The sequence below is a fragment of the Chaetodon auriga genome, chromosome 8 (genome assembly GCF_051107435.1).
Source record: "Chaetodon auriga isolate fChaAug3 chromosome 8, fChaAug3.hap1, whole genome shotgun sequence".
NCBI classification, from domain to species: Eukaryota; Metazoa; Chordata; class Actinopteri; order Chaetodontiformes; family Chaetodontidae; genus Chaetodon; species Chaetodon auriga.
The window spans coordinates 16,895,673-16,918,511 of NC_135081.1; the positions used below are offsets into that span (position 1 = coordinate 16,895,673).

The 22,839-nt window shown below is 41.7% G+C and overlaps 3 protein-coding genes across 8 annotated transcripts; 1 reads left to right on the forward strand and 2 right to left on the reverse strand.

Annotated features, from left to right (window-relative positions):
• The first annotated feature begins 923 nt into the window (after window positions 1-923).
• On the forward strand, window positions 924-5,827 carry gsdmeb (gasdermin Eb). Its single transcript, XM_076737270.1, has 10 exons — window positions 924-1,047; window positions 1,524-1,746; window positions 1,874-2,066; window positions 2,678-2,852; window positions 3,289-3,409; window positions 3,534-3,653; window positions 3,917-4,044; window positions 4,146-4,329; window positions 4,480-4,553; window positions 4,659-5,827. Exons 2-10 carry the CDS (start codon window positions 1,542-1,544, stop codon window positions 4,884-4,886), a joined length of 1,428 nt encoding a protein of 475 aa, XP_076593385.1. The 5' UTR covers window positions 924-1,047; window positions 1,524-1,541; the 3' UTR covers window positions 4,887-5,827.
• Window positions 5,828-5,964: 137 nt separating this feature from the next.
• pals2a (protein associated with LIN7 2, MAGUK p55 family member a) lies at window positions 5,965-18,405 on the reverse strand. 6 transcript variants are annotated; one of them, XM_076737195.1, is made up of 14 exons: window positions 18,293-18,405; window positions 15,664-15,748; window positions 14,993-15,117; window positions 14,089-14,207; window positions 10,829-10,981; window positions 9,966-10,115; window positions 9,487-9,714; window positions 8,344-8,475; window positions 8,143-8,245; window positions 7,955-8,026; window positions 7,702-7,863; window positions 7,398-7,600; window positions 7,183-7,311; window positions 5,965-7,093 (listed from the first exon to the last, which is right to left on the reverse strand). In XM_076737195.1, the coding sequence occupies exons 3-14, from the start codon at window positions 15,021-15,023 to the stop codon at window positions 6,917-6,919; spliced, it is 1,659 nt and encodes a 552-aa protein (XP_076593310.1). In that variant the 5' UTR covers window positions 15,024-15,117; window positions 15,664-15,748; window positions 18,293-18,405; the 3' UTR covers window positions 5,965-6,916. The 6 variants fall into 6 exon arrangements, with proteins under 6 accessions (XP_076593310.1, XP_076593309.1, XP_076593313.1 ...); XM_076737194.1 differs by lacking the exon at window positions 18,293-18,405 and adding an exon at window positions 17,606-17,987; XM_076737198.1 differs by lacking the exon at window positions 14,993-15,117.
• Window positions 18,406-18,964: 559 nt separating this feature from the next.
• Window positions 18,965-20,056, reverse strand: LOC143324639 (peptide YY-like). Its single transcript, XM_076737322.1, has 4 exons — window positions 20,012-20,056; window positions 19,638-19,820; window positions 19,448-19,537; window positions 18,965-19,089 (listed from the first exon to the last, which is right to left on the reverse strand). Coding segments are annotated over exons 1-4 (300 nt in total). The 5' UTR covers window positions 20,014-20,056; the 3' UTR covers window positions 18,965-19,064.
• Window positions 20,057-22,839: the final 2,783 nt, after the last annotated feature.

Sequence of the window (22,839 nt, forward strand, 5' to 3'; positions counted from 1 at the left end):
CTTCTCAGCCTGTGGCATTGATGAATCATATCAATTTCATAATGTCGTGTTATTTGATAGTGAATTCTGTTGCCTGCTGTACAATATCCAACATGACGGGACGTAAAGTTGTGACTCTGGTTTAAGAGTGAGGAATTGCAGTACAGAAATACCAAAGATCGGTTGAAGATCTTGCAGAAACAGGCTCACTGTTACATAGTTCGTCCATCAGGGGTGTTGATAAGTTTATTTTTGCACTCAAAAATGTCCTATTCAGTACACATGGTCACAAATCTCTTAAAAATGAATGTAAGAGAAGAAAGAGGACAAGAGAAGGAGAGCTATGGTGCGGAGATATTACATTTTTCTTCAATATTACATTCCTATCTTATTCTATGAAGTCTATGCATATATATACATATTTTTCTTCTATATACTGCTACATATTTCTTAACCACTGTGCAATCGTGAAAAACACTGTACTTGACCCATGTGAACCAATTCTCCATTCCCTGTGCAATTTTTCAACTTTTTTTTTTTTTTTTTCTCCCATTAGCAATAATATTTATATACTGCTACATACTTTTTTATCCAATGTGCAATACTGGACAGCACTGTACTTGCTTGTATAGAATGTATATGTGCAGAGAGCTTTTGATTAAATAAATAAATAAATATGGGGGATTACAAAAGTGTTATGTTATGTTATGTTATGTTATGTTATGTTATGTTATGTTAGCAGTGCTTGGACGATAAAGGCTTTTTGTAACAAAAAATAAAATAATTCTATTATTGTTGTTGTTGTTGTTGTTGTTGTTGTTAGTATTAGCATTAGTACTAGTAGTAGTAGTAGTAGTAGTATCATGGATGTGTTGTCGTCTTGTATCTTCAGCCACTCTTCCTGTGGACGCAGGGCGGAGCGTCTGAGCGTCTGAGCTTCTTTTGTCCACAACAACAGAGGAGGATTCACTGGGAAGAGACACTAACATATGGGCGTAGTGCTTGTTCTCAAAGTTTGGCCACAGAGACTCTTTCTCGTCTGGTTCCTTGCTGAAAGACGGACTTCAGGTCAGCAGTAACACGTTGCATTAGCGTTTAATTTCACTACTTTTGCAGGCGAACTTCCAATTTCGATGACAGCAGCTGCAGACTGATGTGTTAGCGGGTGCTATTAGCATGTAGCTAATTCTTCCGCGTGAGGAAAGGGGCACTGTTTGCTGGCTTGTTTTTTTTTTTCCTCTCTATATGCTGTTAAAGTACAAAAAGTTTCAGAATGAGTTGTGGTAATATTATGAAGACTTTTGACTCCTGGGACTATTGAACCAAGCACTCCACCAGGTCAGTTAGCGTGAGGAGGAGCTCACGCTCAGATTCAGAAAACTTTATTGATCCTGCAGACACAGTAGCTCAACACACAGTTACAAAGAGGGACAGAACACTGAAAAAGGTTTAAAGACACTACAAAAAGACAAACTACTATAAAGATAACATAGTCATAATAATAGCAGTAAAATGTGCACATGGCTTCATTGTCACCGTCACAGGTTGAGTCCAGCTGGGAGATGTTTGCCACAGCCACCAGGAACTTCGTGGAGGAGGTGGATCATGGAGGTCTGCTGATCCCGGTGTCCAGCCTGAATGACACGATTGCTATTCTGACAGTGGTGGTGAAGCGCAAGCGTTTCTGGTTCTGGCAGAAGCCCAAATATATTCCCACTGATTTCAACTTCAATGATATACTAAGAGGAGACACACCTATAAAGCCAGGTAAACATCACAGCCTTATATATAATATGTGCATCAGCTCTAATCTTATTTGTTAGTTATCTCCAATGTGCTTTATTGATTTATTCTTTTAAGATCATAGAGAACCTAAATATTTCGCTGTCCGCAGGTGTCATAGAGACAGACTTCCTCAAATACAATGGGACGTATGGTGACAACATTCAGGGAAATGTGGGCGCAAATTTTGTCCACTCCAACGTGAACCTGCAGGGTAAAGACTCGTCCAAACTCCAGTCAAGCTTTGGCAGTTTGAAGAAAGAGGAAGTGGACGTGCAAAAGCTGCTGCGGGATTCCAAAGACAGGTTAGTTCCCCACCTGTCCCCACTGTCCCGTCTGATGCCGTTTGTTCATTTGTTCTTTATTTTTTATTGGATCCCCATTAGCTTCCACAGAGTGGTCACGAGTCTTCCCGGGGTCCTCACTGACACAACAGCACAAAACAAATGCACATTATAGCTGCACCGTATCAATAAGACCACAAAATGCGGAATAAGCCAAAGATAAAGATCAGAAAACATATGACATAACTCACTAATCTAGAGTAGGACAAAAGGCACCTATGATAGTTTACTCAATTCATGTTTAAGTGACCTCTTGAAGGAAATTCTGCTTATTTAGTTTTATGTTTAAAGCCTTCAAAATCATAGAAAAATGCTGCAAATGTCACCTGACATCCAGCCCATTAAAGAGCAGCAGGAATGATCTTTGTCCAACCATAAAGCTGCATACAAAACAGGATGCTCAGTTGAATATTGACACTCTGGAGAAGAACGCTTGTTTTGGTTTGGGATGAATAGTTTGTATTTATGCAAGTTAATTTCAAAATGCAAATTACTTTAAGACAATACTTCAGTAATTTTCTTTGAAACATAAAACAGGTGCGCTGGTGTGTTTTTTGTGAATTCTGTCTCAGGTTCCTGGACATGTCCCACAGTCTGGTCCAGCAGACAAAGGAGAAGCACAGGCAGTCATTTGGGATTGTGAAGGAACGCATTGTGACCATGCAGCCCTGCTCAGTCATAGAGGAGGTGCAGCAGGAAGGAGAGTGTGGAGGAGGACTGAGCTTCTGCGGGCCCAAGAGCCCAAAGGTACCAGCACTGAGTAACCTCATGTGGTGACATGGTTGGCATCAGCCCCTGTTATATAATCAGCATTTGGTTTTTAGATGATTTCTCATTTTGTTGTGCATACTTCCCTCAATATGTTTTGGTATTTTCTCTTCAGTTTGTGGTTTCCTACTTTTCCTGGACTGAGACTCACTTATGTATGTCAGGCTAAAACGAAGCCTTTGCTCTTTGATTCAGACTGAACACAGAACTGTTTGTGTCCTGCATGGATGAAAAGGTTTTTCATGAAATTCTACTGTAGCCACACATCAAATTGACATGTTTGGGATGCTCATTCCCACATCCTTTGGAATCAGACACATCAGTAAATGGGTTTTCAAGTGCACTGTGCGTCACCAAGAACTGTTTTTCTGTGCTGAGAATTTTTTTTTTTATTGGTATTGTCACAAATCTGCAGCTTTCATTGAAGGAGAATGGGAGCTTAAGTAAAGACAGCAACGTTACCATGGAGATTCCCATCCATACGACCATTGCCTACGCCCTTATAGAGCTGGAGATCAAACACGATGGACACTATGGTGAGAAATCTTTTTTTTTTGTTGTTTTTGTTGCAGGTTTGACACGAACAGTTGATTCGAACTCTCACTGCAGTCACGTTTCATGTGTGGGTGTTTGGAGTGTAACATGCTGTGTTCTCCACAGAGCTGTGTCTGATGTCAGACACCACTGGAGGTTTTGAAGTAGATGGCCCTTCTCTGAAAGGACTGTTGGGTGTCTCGGGAGCTCCTGCGGACAGCTCAGAAAATAGCCGCCTTAGTCAAGGTAAATGTTTTCTCTGCAGCCTTAAAACATGTGACTGCAGATGGTTGTTGCAGCCAATGACGTGGTCAGAAATGTGTCTTGTTTTTGGGTCACAAAGTGCTGTCTTATCAGAATGTTGTGATAACTGTTGAACATATGCTTTGACCTATATTATAAAGTCCATGTGGTTAGCCCATATTGTGCTGCTTCAGTGTTAGTTGTACATTTTGTTTGTGGAGGTGAATGATAAAGTGTCCATTCTGTGTTTTATTTCCCTTTGGCAGAGCTGGAGCGACTGAGTGATCATTTCCAACTGCTTTCTGCTCTCCCTGTCGCCACAAGGTCCTCTCTGCTCCAGCAAATGACAAAGGTCATGGAGGACCGAGGGGCCGTCAGTTCGCTTCAGATTGTGGTAAGTGGGACAGCGGGGTGGCGGCAACATAACATGCAGTTAGCATTTTTTTTGCTTCTCTTGCGTTGGCTTTTAAATCTGGGCGTCTTCCTCTGTCTCAGTTGGAGCAGATGTGCCTGGATAAGAGACATGACCCGGGCGATGTTACAACAACAGAGTCTCAAAAACAGAACATCCAAGAAATTCTGGACCTTTTAGAGCAGTGTGGTCAGATGGAGCCAGCTCAGGCGGGCCAGCCCACATCAGTGCTCACAGCCTTTCACCTCATTGCCAGCGCCATGGATGGTGAGAACACTGTCCTCTGTGCAGCCTTTAGTGCTTACGTGAAATATTGTCTTCAGTCTGTGGAAAAATACATCAATCATGCAGAATGCCCTGAAAATCTCATTTCCTGAAGTTCTGTCTTTATCCAGTATCTGGGTCTTTGTCTTTCAGAGGTGACAAATGATTGTCTTGCCATCTTGAGGATGTGCTGCAGCCTCACTATGTTGCAGCCTCTTGAGCTACTGGTTAGTAAAGCCAGTTTTTACAGAGAAGAATACGACACAGCAACAAGATTTTTCATACTGTGCGTCACATTGATGCCGTTTATGTTTCTGTCGCGCCTGTTTCAGGTGCAGTGCATGTCGGGGAAGGGAGAGATGCCTCTGAGCAGCGCAGGCGTGGCTGCACTGACAGAAGACATGTATGAAAAGACTGAACATCTGTTTGCCTCCTGCAATGTGTCCCTGAAGAGAGACGGGGACACGATGAAGACAGAAATAAACCACCGGCCGGGAAATCTTCCTCTGGTCCTGTGTATCGCTGTTAGAGGTCTCGCCTCATTGGCTCACTGCGTTTGAAATGAAGACGCTTTTATATCCACCCGCAACACTAACTGCTGCGCTGGGATGAGGTCAAGGGCATCGCATTATATTCATGTTATATACGTATCAGTGTTTTTTTGCTCTGTCTTGGTGCAGTTGAAACATCCTCCAAAACACAGTCATCGATCAGAGGGTCAGAAATTTCGAATTTTGAAGACCTCATTTTCACTGGTTTCTGATTTTATCCAAAAAGTTATTATAACTGTAAAATGATCAATTTTGAGATTATCACTAGATTATACCAGAAATGAATCCACTCCTTCAAGACAATCAAAACCTAGAATTGTTAGTGGCCAAGAATAAATCACCATGAGCTGCAGCCCTGAAATGCAAAAATTCTTACATGAATTCAGATCAGATCTCATTGACAAGCCCTGATTTTGGGTTGTGCCAGGTGTCTGAAAGAAGCATCCCTGTATTGTCTTCTCATGCAATTACATTTTATCCACAGTTAAGCTTTGTATCAAACCAATTTGTCAGTGGTTTAAAAACTTGAAATCCTCGTTTACACTAATGAATTATTTTTTGTATGTCAGATGTCTCGACCCTGGAGGTCCCCCCCAGCTCTGAAGCTGTGTGATATCTTGTAGTATTCAGTCTGTGGCTTTTGATTGTTTGTAATAACTTGAATAACTTTCACCTTGCTTCATTGTTTTTGACTTTTAAATATTGTTATATGAAATATTTTATTTGTTCTGAAACTTATTTTGACACTTCCTCACAAATCTTTCACATTGTCCTCCAGAGGAGATGAATCTTTGGAGCTGTTTTTTTAACGTTTCAACTACAAACCTCTTGAGCACTTTCTGAATATTTGAACTTTTCATGCAGTTTATTGCACTCATGTTATTATTAACATTATTCCAGGTTTTATATTATGAGTCTGTCAAGGAATAAAGTTAACTTTCTTACCTTTCTTATCTGTATTTTTGTGTGTTTATCTCTGTGGTGCGTAAAGAAAAACACATCATTTTAGATTGTTGTAAATGTTTTTCTTCTTCTTCTGTTTGCTAACTCAAGTCATTCTGCCAGAAGAACAAAGTAAAACCAAAGTGGATCATTAGAAAACGCCAGTTATTTATTTGACATCTGAAAATACATCTTTTCTGAAATCTTGTAAAATATACCATTTATAAGTCAATATGAACTTTATTGAAACAGTTAAGTTTTAGTAATATCACATCAAAAGGGATGGTTCACTGAGAGGCAGTACCCTGTTCAAGAGTCCTGTGGAAAGTTTTTCCTGCTTCCAAACAAACACAGCACCATATTGACGGGTCAAGAGACGCTCCAAATGATCCAAACTATCAACATAATTAATGTAATCTGTTGGTGCTTGAGTGAAAGAGAAATAATTGGTAAACCCGACAGTGTTACTTCTCCTTCTGTACAACATCAGTGACTGGCATGACATTTCCCAATAATGAGGTTCGACTGCAAAGACGTCAGGGCGTAAGTGTAACCCCGAGGAGGGAAAAGGTCTCAGAAATATGACACTGTTCTACACGACAAGAGTTTGCAGTTTGAAAGTTTGTGCAGTAGCGACAATATGAGATGAATTACTGGAGGCATATGCGCTGTAAACTGTGACACTGAGGTATCGTTCTTTTCAATGAGCAGGCCCTCCTCACGTTTGCAGAATAAATACTTTACCTACATACAGATGTAGAATTAAAACGGGACATGACAACACTTGCATTTGCTTCTAAAACATCCTGACACCAGGGACAGTTTCTTCTTCCAATCCTGATGGAGAGAACGTATTCTTTAAAAAATATTTTTGCCAATAAATAAGTACACTTTCTGTGTGTTGCATAGTGTGCTAGAAAGGAGTCTGGCAGTTCAGATCAAGGTGACTCAGCTTTGTGATGCAGTTTTGTGCGAGACCCAAATTCACACAGGGCACATGTCCAACGTGTGTGTGAAGTACAGTGTAGAATCCTCCTTCCCCTCAGGTGTCCCCATGTGCTAGGACAGCACATGTATCCAGCAGGGGGTTCAAGTTATCAGTAAACCCAGCTGACTGGAACCCACTGCGGCTCTATGAATAATCGCTCTACAACCTCCTGCAGCTTGTCAAAGGCCTTGTCCAGATTGTCATTGACAATAGTCAGGTCAAAGTAGTGGCTGTATGCCCGGCGGATCCTGGCACTCTCGTCCACAGTCTTCTTCAAATCGTTCTCCTGTAACAGAAAGAGGTTCTGGCGGTTAGCATGATGAAAGCAACGACCATTCATGAGTAATGAGAGCCTGAAATCCTCTGAGAACGTACCGTGAGTAGCTTGGTCGTAAGTCCAGCGTCTATCACAGCTTTGTGCATCGCTCTTAGTGTGTCCAGTTCAGGAGCAGCAATGAACACCACAAATGGCATAAACTCAGCAGTTTTCAACACTTTCAGGGCCTGGGAAGAAAATCTATTGTCACCACGGAGCTTTAAGAGAAAAGGAAGGACCTGCAAACTGAGGGCAAACGGAGTGTTTGACTAACCTGAGGGTTGACGTCCAGGATGCAGGTACGGCCTGCGTCCACCACTTCATGGATAGAGTCGATCTTGGTGCCATAAAGGTTGCCGTCGTACTCGCCGTGCTCCAGGTAACGGCTTTCCTTGATGTCCTTCTCCATCTCCTCCCGCGTGACGAAGCAGTAGTTCTGGCCGTCTCTCTCCTCTTCCCTCGGCCGGCGAGACGTGACTGGAGGTAAAAGGTGAGGAAAGGTGTTACATGTACGCAGGCAGGAGATCCACTGGTCGCAGACAATGCCACGACCTCGGCTGTCTGTCTCACACACTCACAGGGTACAGTGGTTCCATATCGCAGAGGGTTCATGACAATAAGTCTGTTCTTCAGGCTCCGCCTCCCAACTCCCTGGGCTCCAATCAGAACCAGCGTTTTCCTCTGAAATGGCGGCATCTTGGCCACCTCCTCATAGATCTGCAGCTCATAGCGGTCAAATTCTGTTCAAGACAGTACACAAGCTGCATGAGGACCATGTCGTCATCACTGCACTCGCAATGTAACGCTGTACACTTGTCAGAAATTACACACCTGCATTCTTCGATGTGAGGTACATCATTTTTTTCTTCTTTTTCTTCACAGTTTGAGTTCCGCAGAGCATCCCTGGGAGAGAGAACATTCAAAAAGTAGCATATCACCACATGGTGGTGCTACAAGCAAGCGTTTCCTGGCAATACAGATACCGAAACAAGACTGGGAGTTAACATGATTGTACTGACCTGTACCAGAAGTGTCCCAGTCTCTTCTCACGAAAGCTTTCCTCTTCTCCTCTAAGAACTGACTGGGGATGAGACCAGTGGCTCCACCAACAACTTTGCGTGCCTATGTGGAAATCAGGGTAGTTAACATTTTTCCACACCACTTACAATTAGCTCTGTTTGCAGCAGTACTGTCCGTCACTGCTGAATGGGCTTACTCACCTGCCACCAGTTGGGGTCCTCCTTGTTGACCACATGGAGGATGTCTCCCTTGGAAAAGGCCAGACCTGCCTCTTTACAGGGGATCAAGTTGTCTGTGGTCGGATTATAGTTAAAGTGTGGCTTCAGATAAACCTACAATTCAGAGTGTGAACAAGATATTAGACAGTTTTAATTAATACAGATAGCACACACAACAGGATTGATGACAGGCAATACCTTAAACCCATATTAAAAATACATTCTGATTTAGCTGGATAATGTGAATAAAGCTATTTGTTTATCTTGGTTCATAGATGCTATAGAAATCTCAAAATATTGTTATTTCTTCCCCATTACACAGCTGCCAGATTCTGTGTTTACACTGTCCTTTCTTTCTGTGTCACGTCTCTTTCAGAATCAGGTTTGTGTTTGTAACAGATTTCATTGTCTGTTCTGCATTTGCACTTCTCTTCCTGTCGATGCTCAAACACACGAGGCTGAATGAGGTCAACGAACACAGAGCACAACTTTGAAAAGAGACCAGCGTGAGCAGTCAGCAAAGTTTTTCACCAACCACAAGGAAGTGCTCGAAACAAAGCTGTTGACAGATTCATCATCAGTGGGGTTTTTTTTTTAAAACCTAAGCCTAATTCATAAACTAAAGCCCAAACCAAAACCTAACAAGCACAGAGCCAAACAGTAGAATTGGATCATTTGATCTTTCCCTGCACAAAGGTCAGTGTCTGACATAACCCTACATACTGCTCCTGTGCGTCAGCTGCTGTGTGTGCCTGTTACTGTAAGATGGTGTGTGAGTGTGTGGGGATTGGGGGGGGGGGTCCTCAAGTGAACAGAGTGGTGTATGTCCCAGATAGTGTGTAGGCTGTTATTAATAGACCCTCCCTGGGCTCAATTTTCAGAAGCCTGGCATTCTGAGATCACCCAGGTCAGGCAGCTCTCACCCAGTCCCTGACAGGTACAGCCTTGTACACACCTGGACGTACACATCAACACATCCTGTGAGCCGGTGCACTTAACGCACTGATCTCCTGATTTCAATCACATCTCAAAAGCTAATTCAATATTACAGATTTTCCAGCGCAGCATTATTAGCTTTCCACACGTGGAACATGAACCATCAAACGCAGCCTCCTTACTCCTCACCTGTGGTGGGGCTGGCGTGTCTCTATAGCTGGGCAGGACTTTGAGTGTGATGCTCCCACTGCAGTCCCTCAACAGCTCCTGGAGTTCATGGGGGTTACTGCCAACCTCACGACCGTTCACCTCGCGGATTATGTCCCCTGTGTGCAGCATGCCCTGCCTGTCAATCGAGCTGCCGTGCAGGATCCGTGCGATCACCATCTCTCCCCGCTCCACACGGAACGTCACCCCCTCAAAGACAGCAAGAGTCATTTAGTATCGTACATCTGCACTTCATAAATCAAGCAGGAGGACTATTTCATGGGGTCGGGTCTGTCCTGGTTGCTGTGAAAGAGGAAACTTGTGTTGAGTAACTATGTAAAAGTGAGTCAGCCTGTTGTAACAGATGGTCAGTAAAATGAAATAACGCTTAACAGTCGAACAGGAGCGTCACATGTTTCTTCTGCACGTCTGTGGTTGATATAAATGCCTGGACAACTTACCAGTGGTTCCCCAGCTTTCTTCTGGATGCCAATCATCCTGACAGCATCAGCTGGCATGAGTGAACTCATCATCGAGAAATCGCTGTTCACCGCAGCGCGGGGCATTTCATAGCACTTTGCAGCCACTTTGTCATGAGCTTCTATCAAAGACTGAGGCAGGAAAAAGAGGAACGAGAGAGAAACAGAGAGAGAAACAGAGACTAAGTCTGGTTCACAATCTCTGTCCTTAAAAACATTTTAAAGCACATTTCCAACACATTTTTTCTGACTAGGAGAGACAACAATCACTTCTACCATTTGGTTCATCCACCAAAATACTTAAAAACCAACAGCGACTGGCGCAAGCACTGGCACTTGATATATTAGAATGAAGGATTGAAGACATAAATCACTTTACTGTACACGGTCCTTTCTAAAAAGACGCATTTATGACTGCAGATCAACAGATGACAAAGTGACACATAGAGGAGATAAGTCAGTCGTGTTCTTACCCGAGCCGCCACGACATACAGTTAGCATTGGTCAGAGACAACAAACTGCATCAGCAAAAGTGAGGATTCACTGAAACAGTAGGTGACGCAGTATTCTCCCCCTGACTTTACCCACATAACTCAGGCTGCTATTGGCCCAAGAAAATACACCCCCACACTCCCATGTTGCAGCTTGTAAGTGGTGGAGAATATAAAGGGCGACAAGGGAGCAGGGCTGCCTGACCTCCTGAGCTGCCGGCACTAAAAAGCTCTGACATCCATTCCCAAGCGAGTAGAACACAAGCTAGGCCGCTCACTCGACAAATTTCTTCTATTTTCACACCCACTAAACTCGGCAATGATTGCGAACAAGAGGAAGGAGGTAGAAGATACCTTAAAGTGAGGCTCCTGGAGGATTTTGGCAAGCTCAGCGACGGCAGCGTCTTTTTGTGGCAGGTTGTTGAGGGAATCCAGGATCTCTGTGACCAGCTGAACATTATCATCCCGCACGGCCTGTAACTTAACTTCCTCAAGACGCTCATGGGCCTACACACACACACACACACACACACACACACACACCAATTTTTGCAAAGAGCTTGGTAAAGAAAATGAAAATCGACCTCTTTTTTTGTGTTCGCTATGGGAAACTGAATTTTTGAATCTCAGAATTTGTTATTTTTGGTTGATATTTCTCAGCATGTGACCCTTTACTATGTTTAAAGCAGGGGGCCATGATTCTTTTAATGTATTCTCATCCTCACAAAGTTCTAATACTTTGACTTTCCCAAAAAAAATTTTTTAAAAAATTTACTGGTTACTTCATGACACAGCAGCAGCACAGAAATGTTTTTGTCCACCTCATCTATTTCCTTCATTTTGTTACCTTGTCTTAAGGGAACTGACATCTCACTGGCTGGAATTTGTTCACTTTGGTGAAGGCAAACATTGATTCATTCTTACTATTAGAGGCAGAATTCATCACTTCCTGTCCTCAAGGTACGGATGTATTTTCAAACACAGGAACCATAGAAAGTGTTATTAAACCTGTCGTATTTTTAGACTGTTTTTCTCCTGTCGACCTTCACCAACTAATTTCAACTGATTTCGTCATCAGAGTCATTGTATTTTAGACCCCATCCCATCTAAGCCTTATCTAACCTCCCCTTTCAGTTGCTAATCAGCTGTGTGACTTTCTACATTTTTGAGGATTTACGGTCAGGATTTAGAGTGCATCATATAACAGGGACAGGGCAGGTTAAACAACCCTCTAATTGCATCAGACAAAGGACTTGTCCCTGTACTAGTCTTATTAGATCTTAGTGCTGCATTTGACACCACTGACCATGGTATCCTATTGCAGAGACTGGAACACTTCATTGGCATTAAGAGAACTGCACTAAGCTGCAGGCTTACTGATGGTTCCTAAAGTCTCCAAAGGCAGAATGGAGACAGAGCCTTTAGCTATCAAGCTCCTCTCCCGTGGAAGCATCTTCCAGTCTTTGGGAGGCAGACACGTCTCTACATTTAAAAGCAGGCTTAAAACTTTGCTTTTTGATAAAGCTTTTAGTTAGGGCTGGATCAGGCTTGCTTTGGTTATGCTGCTATAGAATTAGACTGTCGGGGGACTTCCAAAGACACACCAAGCTCCTCTGTTCTTCTCCCTCTCCACCTGCACACTTTCACGTCCTACCACGGCGTGTTACTAACTTAGCTTCTTCCAGTCGAGGCTGATGGCTGCCCACCCAAAACCTGGTTCTGCTTGAGGTTTCTGCCTGTTAAAGCCAAGTTTTTCCTCACCAACTGTCGGATGGACAAAATGTTCTTTCACAGTAATTTTGTATCTCAATATCGATGTATATATTGACATAGTACATTTCTGGGAACACAATGTGCTATGTTGGTAATACTGAGAAGAGTTCACACCCTGCTTAGTTTTATCACACGTGGAAATGAGATCACGTGGTTAATCCCTGACAGATATAACACTATATTGTTTCAGGTGCTGCCACTGTTGTGTTTGCACGCTGTATGTGAAATTACAGAAGTGAGACACAATTGTGGCTCTTAAATCAAACTGTGACACACAAAGACAAAGAGAACTTAACAGTTCAGCACACGCTGTATGGCATTACAGCAGAAACTACATACAGGTCCATCTAGCAGACAAAAAAGTAATAACCAAGGAGAGCTGTGCAGAAATGAGGACAGGAGTTTGCCTTTGTGACAGGTTTTCTATAGAAATCATTCTATTCATAGATACGGAAGATGAACTTATTGACCTCAGTCTGCATTGGAGATTTTGTTCTGTTATGTAAGACATTGTTCATCATGATGTCAACCTCTTTAAGATATGTGGAAAATGTATTTAACTAGTGTCAAAAGGAATCAACACTCAAGGTTTAGGGATATTTTACATTGCTTTTAAATTAATACATAATATCTACAGGAGGTGTGCTGCACCACTCTGCAGAGAACAGATCGGATGTTTGTTTTCTCTCTTCTAATGACAAGCACATGCCAGGATTCGTTTTCTGTAAGTAATTTACACCTTGACACTGGAACAGTGGGCACATGGCAAGATTAGATAACATTGCAAGGTAGCACATTACAAGATGCAATTAGTTTGTAGGCACACACTCTTGTTCAAAAACACCTAAGTGCTTCCAAAGGCAACTGGACTTGCTTGTGGTTCTAAAAGACGTTTCACCTCTCATCCAAAAGGCTTCCTCAGTTCTAACTGACTGCTGGGGAGTCCCAGGCAGGATCATAGCTCTGCCCAGCATCATGCAAGTCGTTAGGGTCACATGAGTCAAGGTGTAGCTGGCACAATAGGTGTTGATGGGTGACTCAGTAGGGTCATGTGAGTCCTGCTGTGAATGGCTGTTAAGCTGCCTGGCGAGAGATCTCAGGACTGCATAGTAGGTGGCTGATAAGTGGTGTCTTAGACCACCTCCTCTGTTCAGTGATGGTGTTTCTAGTTTGACATGGATGGTGTTTTTCACTCCTCTTCCAAACCATCAGTCTTCCCTGGCCAAAAAAATTACGTTACTGTCCTCAAAGGAATGTCTCTTGTCCTTTACATGTAGGTAGACTGCTGAGTTTAGACCTGAGGTGTGGGCTCTCCTGTGTTGTGCCATGCACATGTGAAGCGGTTGCTTTGTTTCCTGAATTGTACAAGTCTGTGCATCCCTCCCTGCATTGCACTTGCATACACTACACTGCTCTGCTTGTGTCTGGGTGTTTTGTCCTTAGGGTGGACAAGCTTCTGCCTCAAGGTCTTACTGGGCTTGAAGTGAACAGGGATGTGGTGTTTGTTGAAAATCCTCCTGCGTTTTTCAGATACTCCTGCAATGTAAAGGATGACAATGTTGTTCTGTTTATGGAACAACATTGCATTTGCCCATTGTCTATCTGATTGAAACATGTTGTTGAGCCTCATAGGGTACACTGCCACAAAGAGTTATTCATCCTCTTGTACATGTGGTGACACTTTTTGCACCTTTGCTTCCTCAGACTCACAGTGATATTTGCTCCTCCCCTCAACTATAGCTTGAGCTTTCTTGATGAACTAATGAGATTACAACCCTGTGTGTGTGTCTGTGTGTGTACTACATAGTGCCAGGGCTAGTTGGAGTAAGTTTGTGTCTTACCTTAGCAAGGGAGCGGACGATGGGGCTCTCCATGATGCCTCTGAGGAAGATGAGGTCAATATCTTTGGCTCCTGTGCCTGACGGCAGGTCTTTCAGGTTGTCAAGGACCTGCTGCATGGCTGAGGGGGAAGAACAAATGTCAAGGATCACATTAATAGCTTTACTCCTTTTGAGTTTTGTGAATTGCCGTTTGTGAATGCAGGAAACAATGTTTATGGCCAGTAGCAATGAAAATGATTTAAATTCTGAGCAAAACTCTGATGAAAAAAACAACACAGCAATGTGACTATAATAAGAGCTTACAAGGCAAGAACAATAAGTGGACAGTCAATCAATGGGCCAATTCACAGAGAACATTCCCTATTTCCACTGCAGCAGCAACAGGCACACAGAGTCACAAAGGACTTGTTCTACTAACAGATCTGCCTTGTTGAGGCTGAGACCACACAGCAAGAGAGTGGAGCCAAAAGTCCTGAGACATACAGCTAGTTTGCATAATCAGCCAACTTGACACAATAAAATCAGTAATATAAGATCTTTCTGAACTAGCAAGTTATTATCTTTCCATTAAAGCAGATTGCCATTTATGAAAACAAGCAGTCCGTTTGCTTTTTGCCCCCCTGACATTTTTTACACAGAAGTAGACAGCAAAACAAATCGAGATCTGACAGGACAATTCACAGAAACAAATGCAGTCACTATGGAAGTCCAAACATTTTGGCTGTTTTGCAAGTACATCACAGGGTTTCGTTTCATGGAGGGACACGTGACAGTTCACAGGCAGCAGAAAACACACCCACACTGTCTCTGGGCAGTGGGTACGGCGCCATAATGGTAATGAATTGTCACATCTTACACACAACACTGCAACAGTTCCTGAGCGAAAGATCAGTTGACAGCTTACCTGTTCCAGACTTTGCATTGGCCACAGTCATGTTTAATATTCCTCAGCTCAGGACGGTGAAACTCTCTTAACACGGTCAAAAGCCGCCCAACTGCCTGCTTACAGTAACCAGAGCAACTGGAGGGCTGGTGAAGGTAGGAGACCCGCTGAAGTCAGTATACTGTACACTAAGATCACTACACTGTACAAGCCATGGCATGAAATTAACAAGTTGACATTTACTAGCACGTGTTGTTCAACGAATGCAGACACAGTACTGAAGCATGAGGCACAAAACGGCACAGAAAACATTCGATTGTCTTGGTGTTTTATGTGCAAGTCAGCACAGAGGGCTCTTATGAAATATGTGAATGACAAAGAGGACCATTAAGTGACAAACAATGAGTCTCCCATCCTCCTGGCTAAAGGTTGTCCCAGTCACACACAGGGAGGCCCCTGAGGACTCTGTGCAAACATGATCTCCAAACAGAGTGAGGCAAAACTAGCTCTGTCAATGTCTAGTGGGTAGCTGGACAAACAGAAGTATCCACTTTTTGAGCACAGGCAGCCCCATTTAACTGTGAACTGTATAAACATCATAAATGCAACACTGTACTCCATGAACATAATGTCAATAAAGACAGCAAACAGGCAGATTATTATCCAGAGCCGAAGAAAAATCAGAAACTCACCCACAAACTGTGTTCAAATCATCCGTGCAGCAGTCCCACACGGAGCCCCACGTTTTCTACAAAACACTCATCTGGTACCTCTGGACTGAAGAGAAGACGGAAAGAAAAAAAATCACATTGTTCTTATTATTCCAGACAGCACAAAAACCCTCCTAGATGTTGACAGAAGCAGCTCATGCAGGTGCGTAAGGTCCTCTCTACCCCAGCCTGCCTTCATTGTCCAGACTTCTCACGTTCATTCGGTAGTATTGTAATGCAGCCATTATGATTGGCCAAGTCAATCACATGACCAACGTCTGTTTAAAGAGACTCCTTACTACAGACAAATCAGATAGAGCGGATTTCAGGAAGGGTGAGACGGTGGAGTATAAATTGTGTTATGTTGAAGTTGTGACTTCAACAAGCTTTTGATTTATTTTTTGTGGCCTATTTCACTGAATGACTGCGAGGATTGTTCTCATTGTTGACATCAGCTGTCCAAAATAGTACTTTTATTATCATACACAGCATTTTCCACGTGCAGAATCATGCATGGTTTTAAGAAAGCTGTCTAATATGTCAACATTCTCAACATTTCATTGATGTAAAAGTTGCAATTAATAATTTTAATTACCCACATTTTCCCTATGAGTAAAGAATAATGCTGAGTTATAAAATACATGTATATTAAACCGGCTGAAAATCAAACATCTCTAAACATTTAAATCAGGCCCGTTTACAGCCAAAAAAAATGGTTTATAGTGCGCTACAGTTCCTATCATCAAACCTCAAACAGGACCAAAATTACAGGCTTATACATGATAAGCTTACTTTGTCCATGCATTGCTGATGGTGATGATAAAATACAAGAAAACTGAAAATAATAAATCATTTTTAAACTCTTAAATATCAATATCAGTCTGGGCCTAAGCAATCGAGTATCAGTTGGGCTAGAATTTAGATAAGACCCCTGTGTAACGTAGAAAACCTAACTGCAGGGCATACATTATTTTAAATGTCGGTGAAAGGAAAGGAAGCCAATCACAAGTTTAAAGATACAAGAATGTACTTAACACATTTATGTTGCTTGTTGTCACACACTTTGAGCTCATTCTCATAAATTAGAAGCCAGTCTTGATCGATGGGGGTCAGCTGAGGCAGCACGCAGCCGGTTGCCTGAGACCGTGACACCGCTTTAAAGAAACACATGAGAAGCAGCCAGGTAGGAGGTGAACGCTGGGTGCTCATGGTGGCAGATGGGTTACTGACTAGTGGTTGTAAAGTCACGGAAGAACACTAAAGTAATTTACAGTGGAGTTAAATCCCAAATCAGCCTTCAAGAAACGTGTTGGCTGCTGTGGTTTAAGTTTGCTGTCAAAGCTACACGCGCTTTTGGCACGTGTAACCACTTACAATGTGAGCTAATTTAGCTAAACACGATAACTAGCCATTGGTAGCTAATTAGCGGTGATAAACACTAATCTTAGCGTTAACAAGCAACAATGAAGTATCATCTGAAATATGATCAACTGTGGCTACATGCTGTCACGTCCTCATTATCGTTATTTCCATCAGTGCCTGTCTCGTTTCAAGTTAGTGCAAGCCACTGCTAGTTCGTGGTTTATATGCAGGCAAGTTAGCAATGCTACTGAATGCTATCAAACACTGGTATGTGCTTATAACGTAACATGTAGTGTCTGTAAAACTGACAGATACCGTTACAACAAACAAAGAAACTAGCTAAATTAACCACCATCGCGTGTTAATGATATGTTGTGAAGTGGCACTAGTGTGGTACAGTTAGCTGGAAGTCGTCATTCGCTAATAGCTAGCATAATATCATGTGCCTCAGACTAACATAGCTAACGGTTAGCTCGTGGAGCAGTGGTAGCCGAGAAACGAGAGGGTCCCATGATGAGACCGTTGCTTAAGTGTCTTGTAAAATGAATGAATGATACGTTACCCAATTTAATCAGTCTCATCAAGTCACGCTTTCATTCTTCTCTTCATTTCAGAGTGTCCTAATTATCAGATCACTTGCGCAATAGTAACTTGTTTGTGCATTTCCAGAATGCCTGTCTGCGCCCCTTCCTTCAGTTTCCCGTCCCGACTGACAGTGCTATGCTAATGACACCCAGTGCCTCCGAAATTACATGTAACCCACTGAAATCCTGCACAACCCACCCTTATAAGTTACTGTGAACATTACCCCCCCAAAATACCCCATTCTTGAGAAGAAGTCTGTGGAGACAAACTGCATCCATGGATTAATCAAACGTTGTGACCCCTAATGTGAAAGACCCTTAGGCGTAAACGTGAAATGCCCTCTGATTGCTGTTGATGGTGGATTGTACACACCCACTGCAATATATATATACCGACTGAGTCACTATAAATTCAAACACACATTAGCTCTTTGACCTTGCTCAGTTTGTCCAGCTAACATAACTTTAAATCTGGACCTCTGAAAGTGGAAAAATAAACAAATAAATGGAAAACTAGAGCTTTACAGAATCCCTCAATTGTCAGTGGAGTTGTGAACCAGTAATAACAGATTTCTGTTCCGACTGTGGCAAATATCACGCACCATATCAATAGCTATTATTGCATTGGATACAACAAATTTAAGAATTCAACTTTGAGGACTTACCCCATTAGGAAGATATACTGTGGATTTTGTTACCATCACTGGCACCTGTGATATTCCCACATCTGGCTGCTAATAATCTCATTTGTATCTCCTACCAGCAGGTCAGCATGAAGAACCAAGCAATATCCCCTTTACCAAATCTGGTGATTCGACTTCACTGAAAAGTCTTTATAGAAAACCAGATTTGCCAGCGTTCATCGTTATGTAGTAGTTTGGACCAGGTGTCATTAGAGAGTTGACCAAACTGTCGGTGTTACGTGATTCGCTTTTGATGTATCCAGGTCACTTGATGGGATTAAACTGTTAATCTGTTTTCAGGCAGGGTGCAGGTACATCTCAGCAGGCTTGATATAACAAGTGAAATAAAAGCTGTGGGGAGCTAAATGTGCAGTCATTTTTTTCTTATTGTCCCCCAAATGAAACATGAGCAACAAACCTGAACTATAAACTATTTATTTACACTACATGAAAAACCCTCAAAATGTTTAGATGTTGGTCCACCAGTAGAGAGCACTGTTACTCCATCAGTGAATGACACACAAGCTGTACCTACACTGAAGATACTAGACAGCCAAGGTAGTATTACACAGTATCTGTCAAGAAACATGACCAGGATGATGGGCATACTGGTTAAAGATGCATTTACACTACAGACCAAAGTGTTCGCATTGCACAATGTTTATTTCATGCAGCACAAGTTCATTTCAGGTCATAACAGACGTGGCAGCAGCTTTGTGTTAAAGTCAGCCTGGATATGACAGCTCCAGCAGCATCACCACAGTGGCAGCCCATCATACCTACAACATGAGGAAGTCACGAGTTAAAAAAAAAAAAAAAAAAAAAAAAGGAAAAGAAGAAAAAGTGTTTTTGACAAACATCCAACAATACAATACCACCAACAACTAAAAATCAACACTTCATTCATAACATTATCAGCTTCGCAAGAACACATGCATTCCATGACTGTTGTATTGATTTACACTAGATTGTATGTACGTTTGTATTTTTCTAGTATCTGATTGTATGTATTTTATCATACAATACCATACATAAAATTGCAAATATGCATTAAAATTGACATAGACAACACAGTTCATTCAAAAAAAAAAAGAAATGTATAAAAGCAACCTAGCCTTTAATCTTTTAATTATTTACCTGACATAGTTTGATCCTGGAATACTCTCTGTGCTCTCCCTCATCAACACATCTGAAAATACAGTATCTGGGGTGTCTCTTTTCCCGTACCTATGCATCAAAAAGAGTCAAGCAACATATCAGTACTTCTTTGCACGTGCTTCCAACATTTTCAGGACCTGCGGTATTTTATAGAAATTCAAGAACTAACCTCTGTCTTGTAATGAGATTGATGTAGTGTCTTAGTGCAGAATAATATCTGGCGAGCTCCTCAGGTGGTGCGCCTTCGCGGGGACTGGCAGGCTTGGCTGGGTATGCATTTATGCCAGACTGAATACAAGCCAGCAGGCAGAGAGCCAGAATAGTCAGCAACATCACAGCGTCGGGGCGAATCCTGGATCACAGGGAAAATTAATAGTCAAAATACATGTTAAAAAATGATTATCCAACAATGCCAAAATCAGAAATAGGAGCTCCATATTGGATTGATATTCCACCATAAAAGCTGCAAGATCCAACATTACTGATTGTCAATCAGAAAGTGTGCCTTTCAATTCAAAGGTGAGAAATAAAAATTTTGCTTACATATGAATGTAACACTTGAAAATACTGCTGTAGTCGGTTTTCTTGCTGCTCAAGGCACGTCTGTCAGATTCCCAACATGGGCCGTGTTTTATATAGAGTGTGTGTCAGATGGGGAGGGAGGGGGACTTCATTCACTTTTAGGGTCCTCGTGAGAAATATCTACTGCCTCATTAGTTTAGTAATCCCTGAATGTCCAGACAGCGAAACAAATGGAGATACTCAGTCACATCATTCTGAAAAGACCAAAGATGTCACGGCGTTAGATTAATCAAAATGTTAACTTTCTGACTTGATGGTGGACACGTTCTATGTTTTTTTGAATCTATTAAAATTAACTGCAGTAGAAATTTACTGCAAGCAGTCAACGTGTGCTTTGAGAATTAACTTACTCTGAATTACAAACTTGTGGTTTTCAGTTCCTTTGCAGCAAACAATGAGTTTAATTATGCATAAACTCACAGAGTAATTGATTTGTATCAATTTGCGATGTAGTTAATTTATCCCTAATCATTCTTGTTTCTACAGTATGTTAAGCACACTAGGAAGGCCTTAAATGCTTGTGAAAAGAGCGCACCTGATCACAAAAATATCCTTTTTGTTCAAAAAGAAATTGAATTATAAGTGAAGAGGTGTTGGAAAAGCACTGGCACAAGCAAAGACAATCCTTTGTTCATTTAGAGTCCAGTTAAGAGTCATAAGCAGCACGACAAGTCTCAATAAAACCGATTATGTGTAACTTAAAGGCTGATGATGGTCTGTTGTTTTCACATTAAGTTGAAATATGTTAGGATTCCCCAGGTGTTTGGAGAGATGATGTTTTGGTTTATAGATGATGCAGAGGGGGGGTCTGCATCAAGTAACAAAAACATTGATTTAGCATCTTGGTATAATACTGCTAATACTAAATGTGATTCAGTCAAATGTTCATAAGGGTTGCAGGACAAAAAAAAATCTTCTAATCTTCTCCTAAACTCATTAATACATGTTGAACTAAATCCATTGACTTTGCATTCAGTTAAGATTGCTTCTTGTGTATCTAATCTGCATGAATGCAAAACTGTGGCGCTATAACTCAACTTTAAACACTACCGACTGACAGCTGTTCTAAGACAATAACTACACCACTTTGGCCAAACCAGCAAGCATATTTCCAAATTACACCAAATCCTTGAAGAAGGGGCAGTAAATCGCTCAAACCCATACATTTCCAATTCCGGTTGATAGAGGGTACAAAAAGCTCTCAGCTCCTAAATGGTAAGATGACTTTAATGGCATCCATTTTCTTTGAAGAGCACTCTGCTGAAATTTGACAGTAGATTGGTGCTGTTCTTTCCTCTGACAGCCATGAGAACCAGGAGAAGTACACACAAACTAAAAACTTTCACATAATGCATCAAATGTCTGGGTGTTGTATGCAGGAATGACTTCTGTCACTGTTTTCAGATTAAAGTATGACTCCTGTTGACAATCAGTACAAATCTGCCGGCATCAATGCTCAAAAGTTTCTAGATATCAAAGAAAACACAATCAAAACAGTAATTAATTGGAATGCAGGGAAGCTGAAGCTGTTCAATTATGCGTTTTCATGCTTGCAACAATCAAAATAACAAAACGCACACATGCTTTACTTTTATACTGGCCATGCATTATTTAGAACAACTGATAAAGAATAATTCAGCTCTTTGTGAAATAGTGGATGTACTACATGGAGAATGTGCAGTTATAAAAGTCTGATTTAAATACTCAGTCACATTAGCCTGCACGGTACCTTGCTGACAAATGAGGACCAGCTGGATAAAGCACAGAGAGTCCTTTAAGTGTCACATCTGATTCGCTTGATGTGCTCTCTGGTAATATTCATCATAGACACCCTCTGCTGAGAGAGCACCAGAGATGGCAGCCAAGTGCCAGCCCACCTGCAGGATGCAAAGTGATATCAAAGAGCCTAAATACTCCCTTCTTCTACTTGTTTTTATACTGCAAATACAATATCAGAACACTAACAGCACGGAGGGTTGACGGGCTTTTTGCAGAGGATTGAAGCTGAAAGTCTTGGTTGGGGTTGTAGAAATAAATGTTCTATAATCAGCCAATTTGAAAGCAGGGAGTAGTCAACGCCTACTGATTCATTTGCTCTTTTCTCTGTGAAACATACAGTTGCCATGCAGATACTGACATATCTGCAAATAAAGCACGATAAGTTTGTACTATATGTCTGAACTGTATCAAGTGCAATTAAATGAACATTTTGGGGCTAGTTGTTACCTTATACTGCAATAAATCAAAATATGCAAGACAGATTATCCACTGCTGCTGTTTCCAAAAGATAATTAATCTCCCTTTTCTCCACAATCTCTTCCATAGAGCATATTAACACCATGGCCATTAATGGTGACATAGCAGCAGGTAAAATGGCAGCACAGCTAACGTCAGCATTAGAACTTTGGAGTCAAACACAGAACTTATCTTCAACCTTTAACTTGTTTTAATTTTCCCTCTAAAGTCATTTTGCTAATCCACCAGAGAGCAACTCAATACAGTAAGTGACTCAAAAGGTCTACACACGTGCCGCCTTGGCAATTTCAAAGAGTTATTTGACTGTCTGCCTTCAGTTAAACTCAAAGTATGATCAACAATTTCAAGCCCACATAGTTGCTTTTTAGTTGGGTTCAAGGGGCGTAAAGCTGGAGACGTGGAGATGTGAAGCTGTTGCGATTCACTCTTATTGTTAGTGTGAGCAATTCTTCATTTACAGACCATGTAAGCACAAACTACATAACCACAACATGCAAACACATTCAAATCAAAGAGTCCAGTCGGGCTTTGTG

What these genes read in the sequence shown, in the direction of transcription:
- LOC143324639 (XM_076737322.1), bottom strand. An exon ending in AATCTCATTACAAGACAGAG is followed by an intron (nt 19,538 to 19,637) that starts GTTAGTTCTTGA and finishes TTTGATGCATAG; the next exon opens with GTACGGGAAAAGAGACACCC. An exon ending in CCAGGATCAAACTATGTCAG is followed by an intron (nt 19,090 to 19,447) that starts GTAAATAATTAA and finishes CTCATGTTGTAG; the next exon opens with GTATGATGGGCTGCCACTGT.
- gsdmeb (XM_076737270.1), top strand. Translation starts at nt 1,542, where the DNA reads ATGTTTGCCACAGCCACCAGGAACTTCGTGGAGGAGGTGGATCATGGA. An exon ending in AGACACACCTATAAAGCCAG is followed by an intron (nt 1,747 to 1,873) that starts GTAAACATCACA and finishes CGCTGTCCGCAG; the next exon opens with GTGTCATAGAGACAGACTTC. An exon ending in CTGCGGGATTCCAAAGACAG is followed by an intron (nt 2,067 to 2,677) that starts GTTAGTTCCCCA and finishes ATTCTGTCTCAG; the next exon opens with GTTCCTGGACATGTCCCACA.
- pals2a (XM_076737195.1), bottom strand. Translation starts at nt 15,023, where the DNA reads ATGACTGTGGCCAATGCAAAGTCTGGAACAG. An exon ending in AGAAAGCTGGGGAACCACTG is followed by an intron (nt 9,715 to 9,965) that starts GTAAGTTGTCCA and finishes GCTGTCTTTGAG; the next exon opens with GGGGTGACGTTCCGTGTGGA. An exon ending in CTGGGACACTTCTGGTACAG is followed by an intron (nt 8,027 to 8,142) that starts GTCAGTACAATC and finishes TCTCTCTCCCAG; the next exon opens with GGATGCTCTGCGGAACTCAA.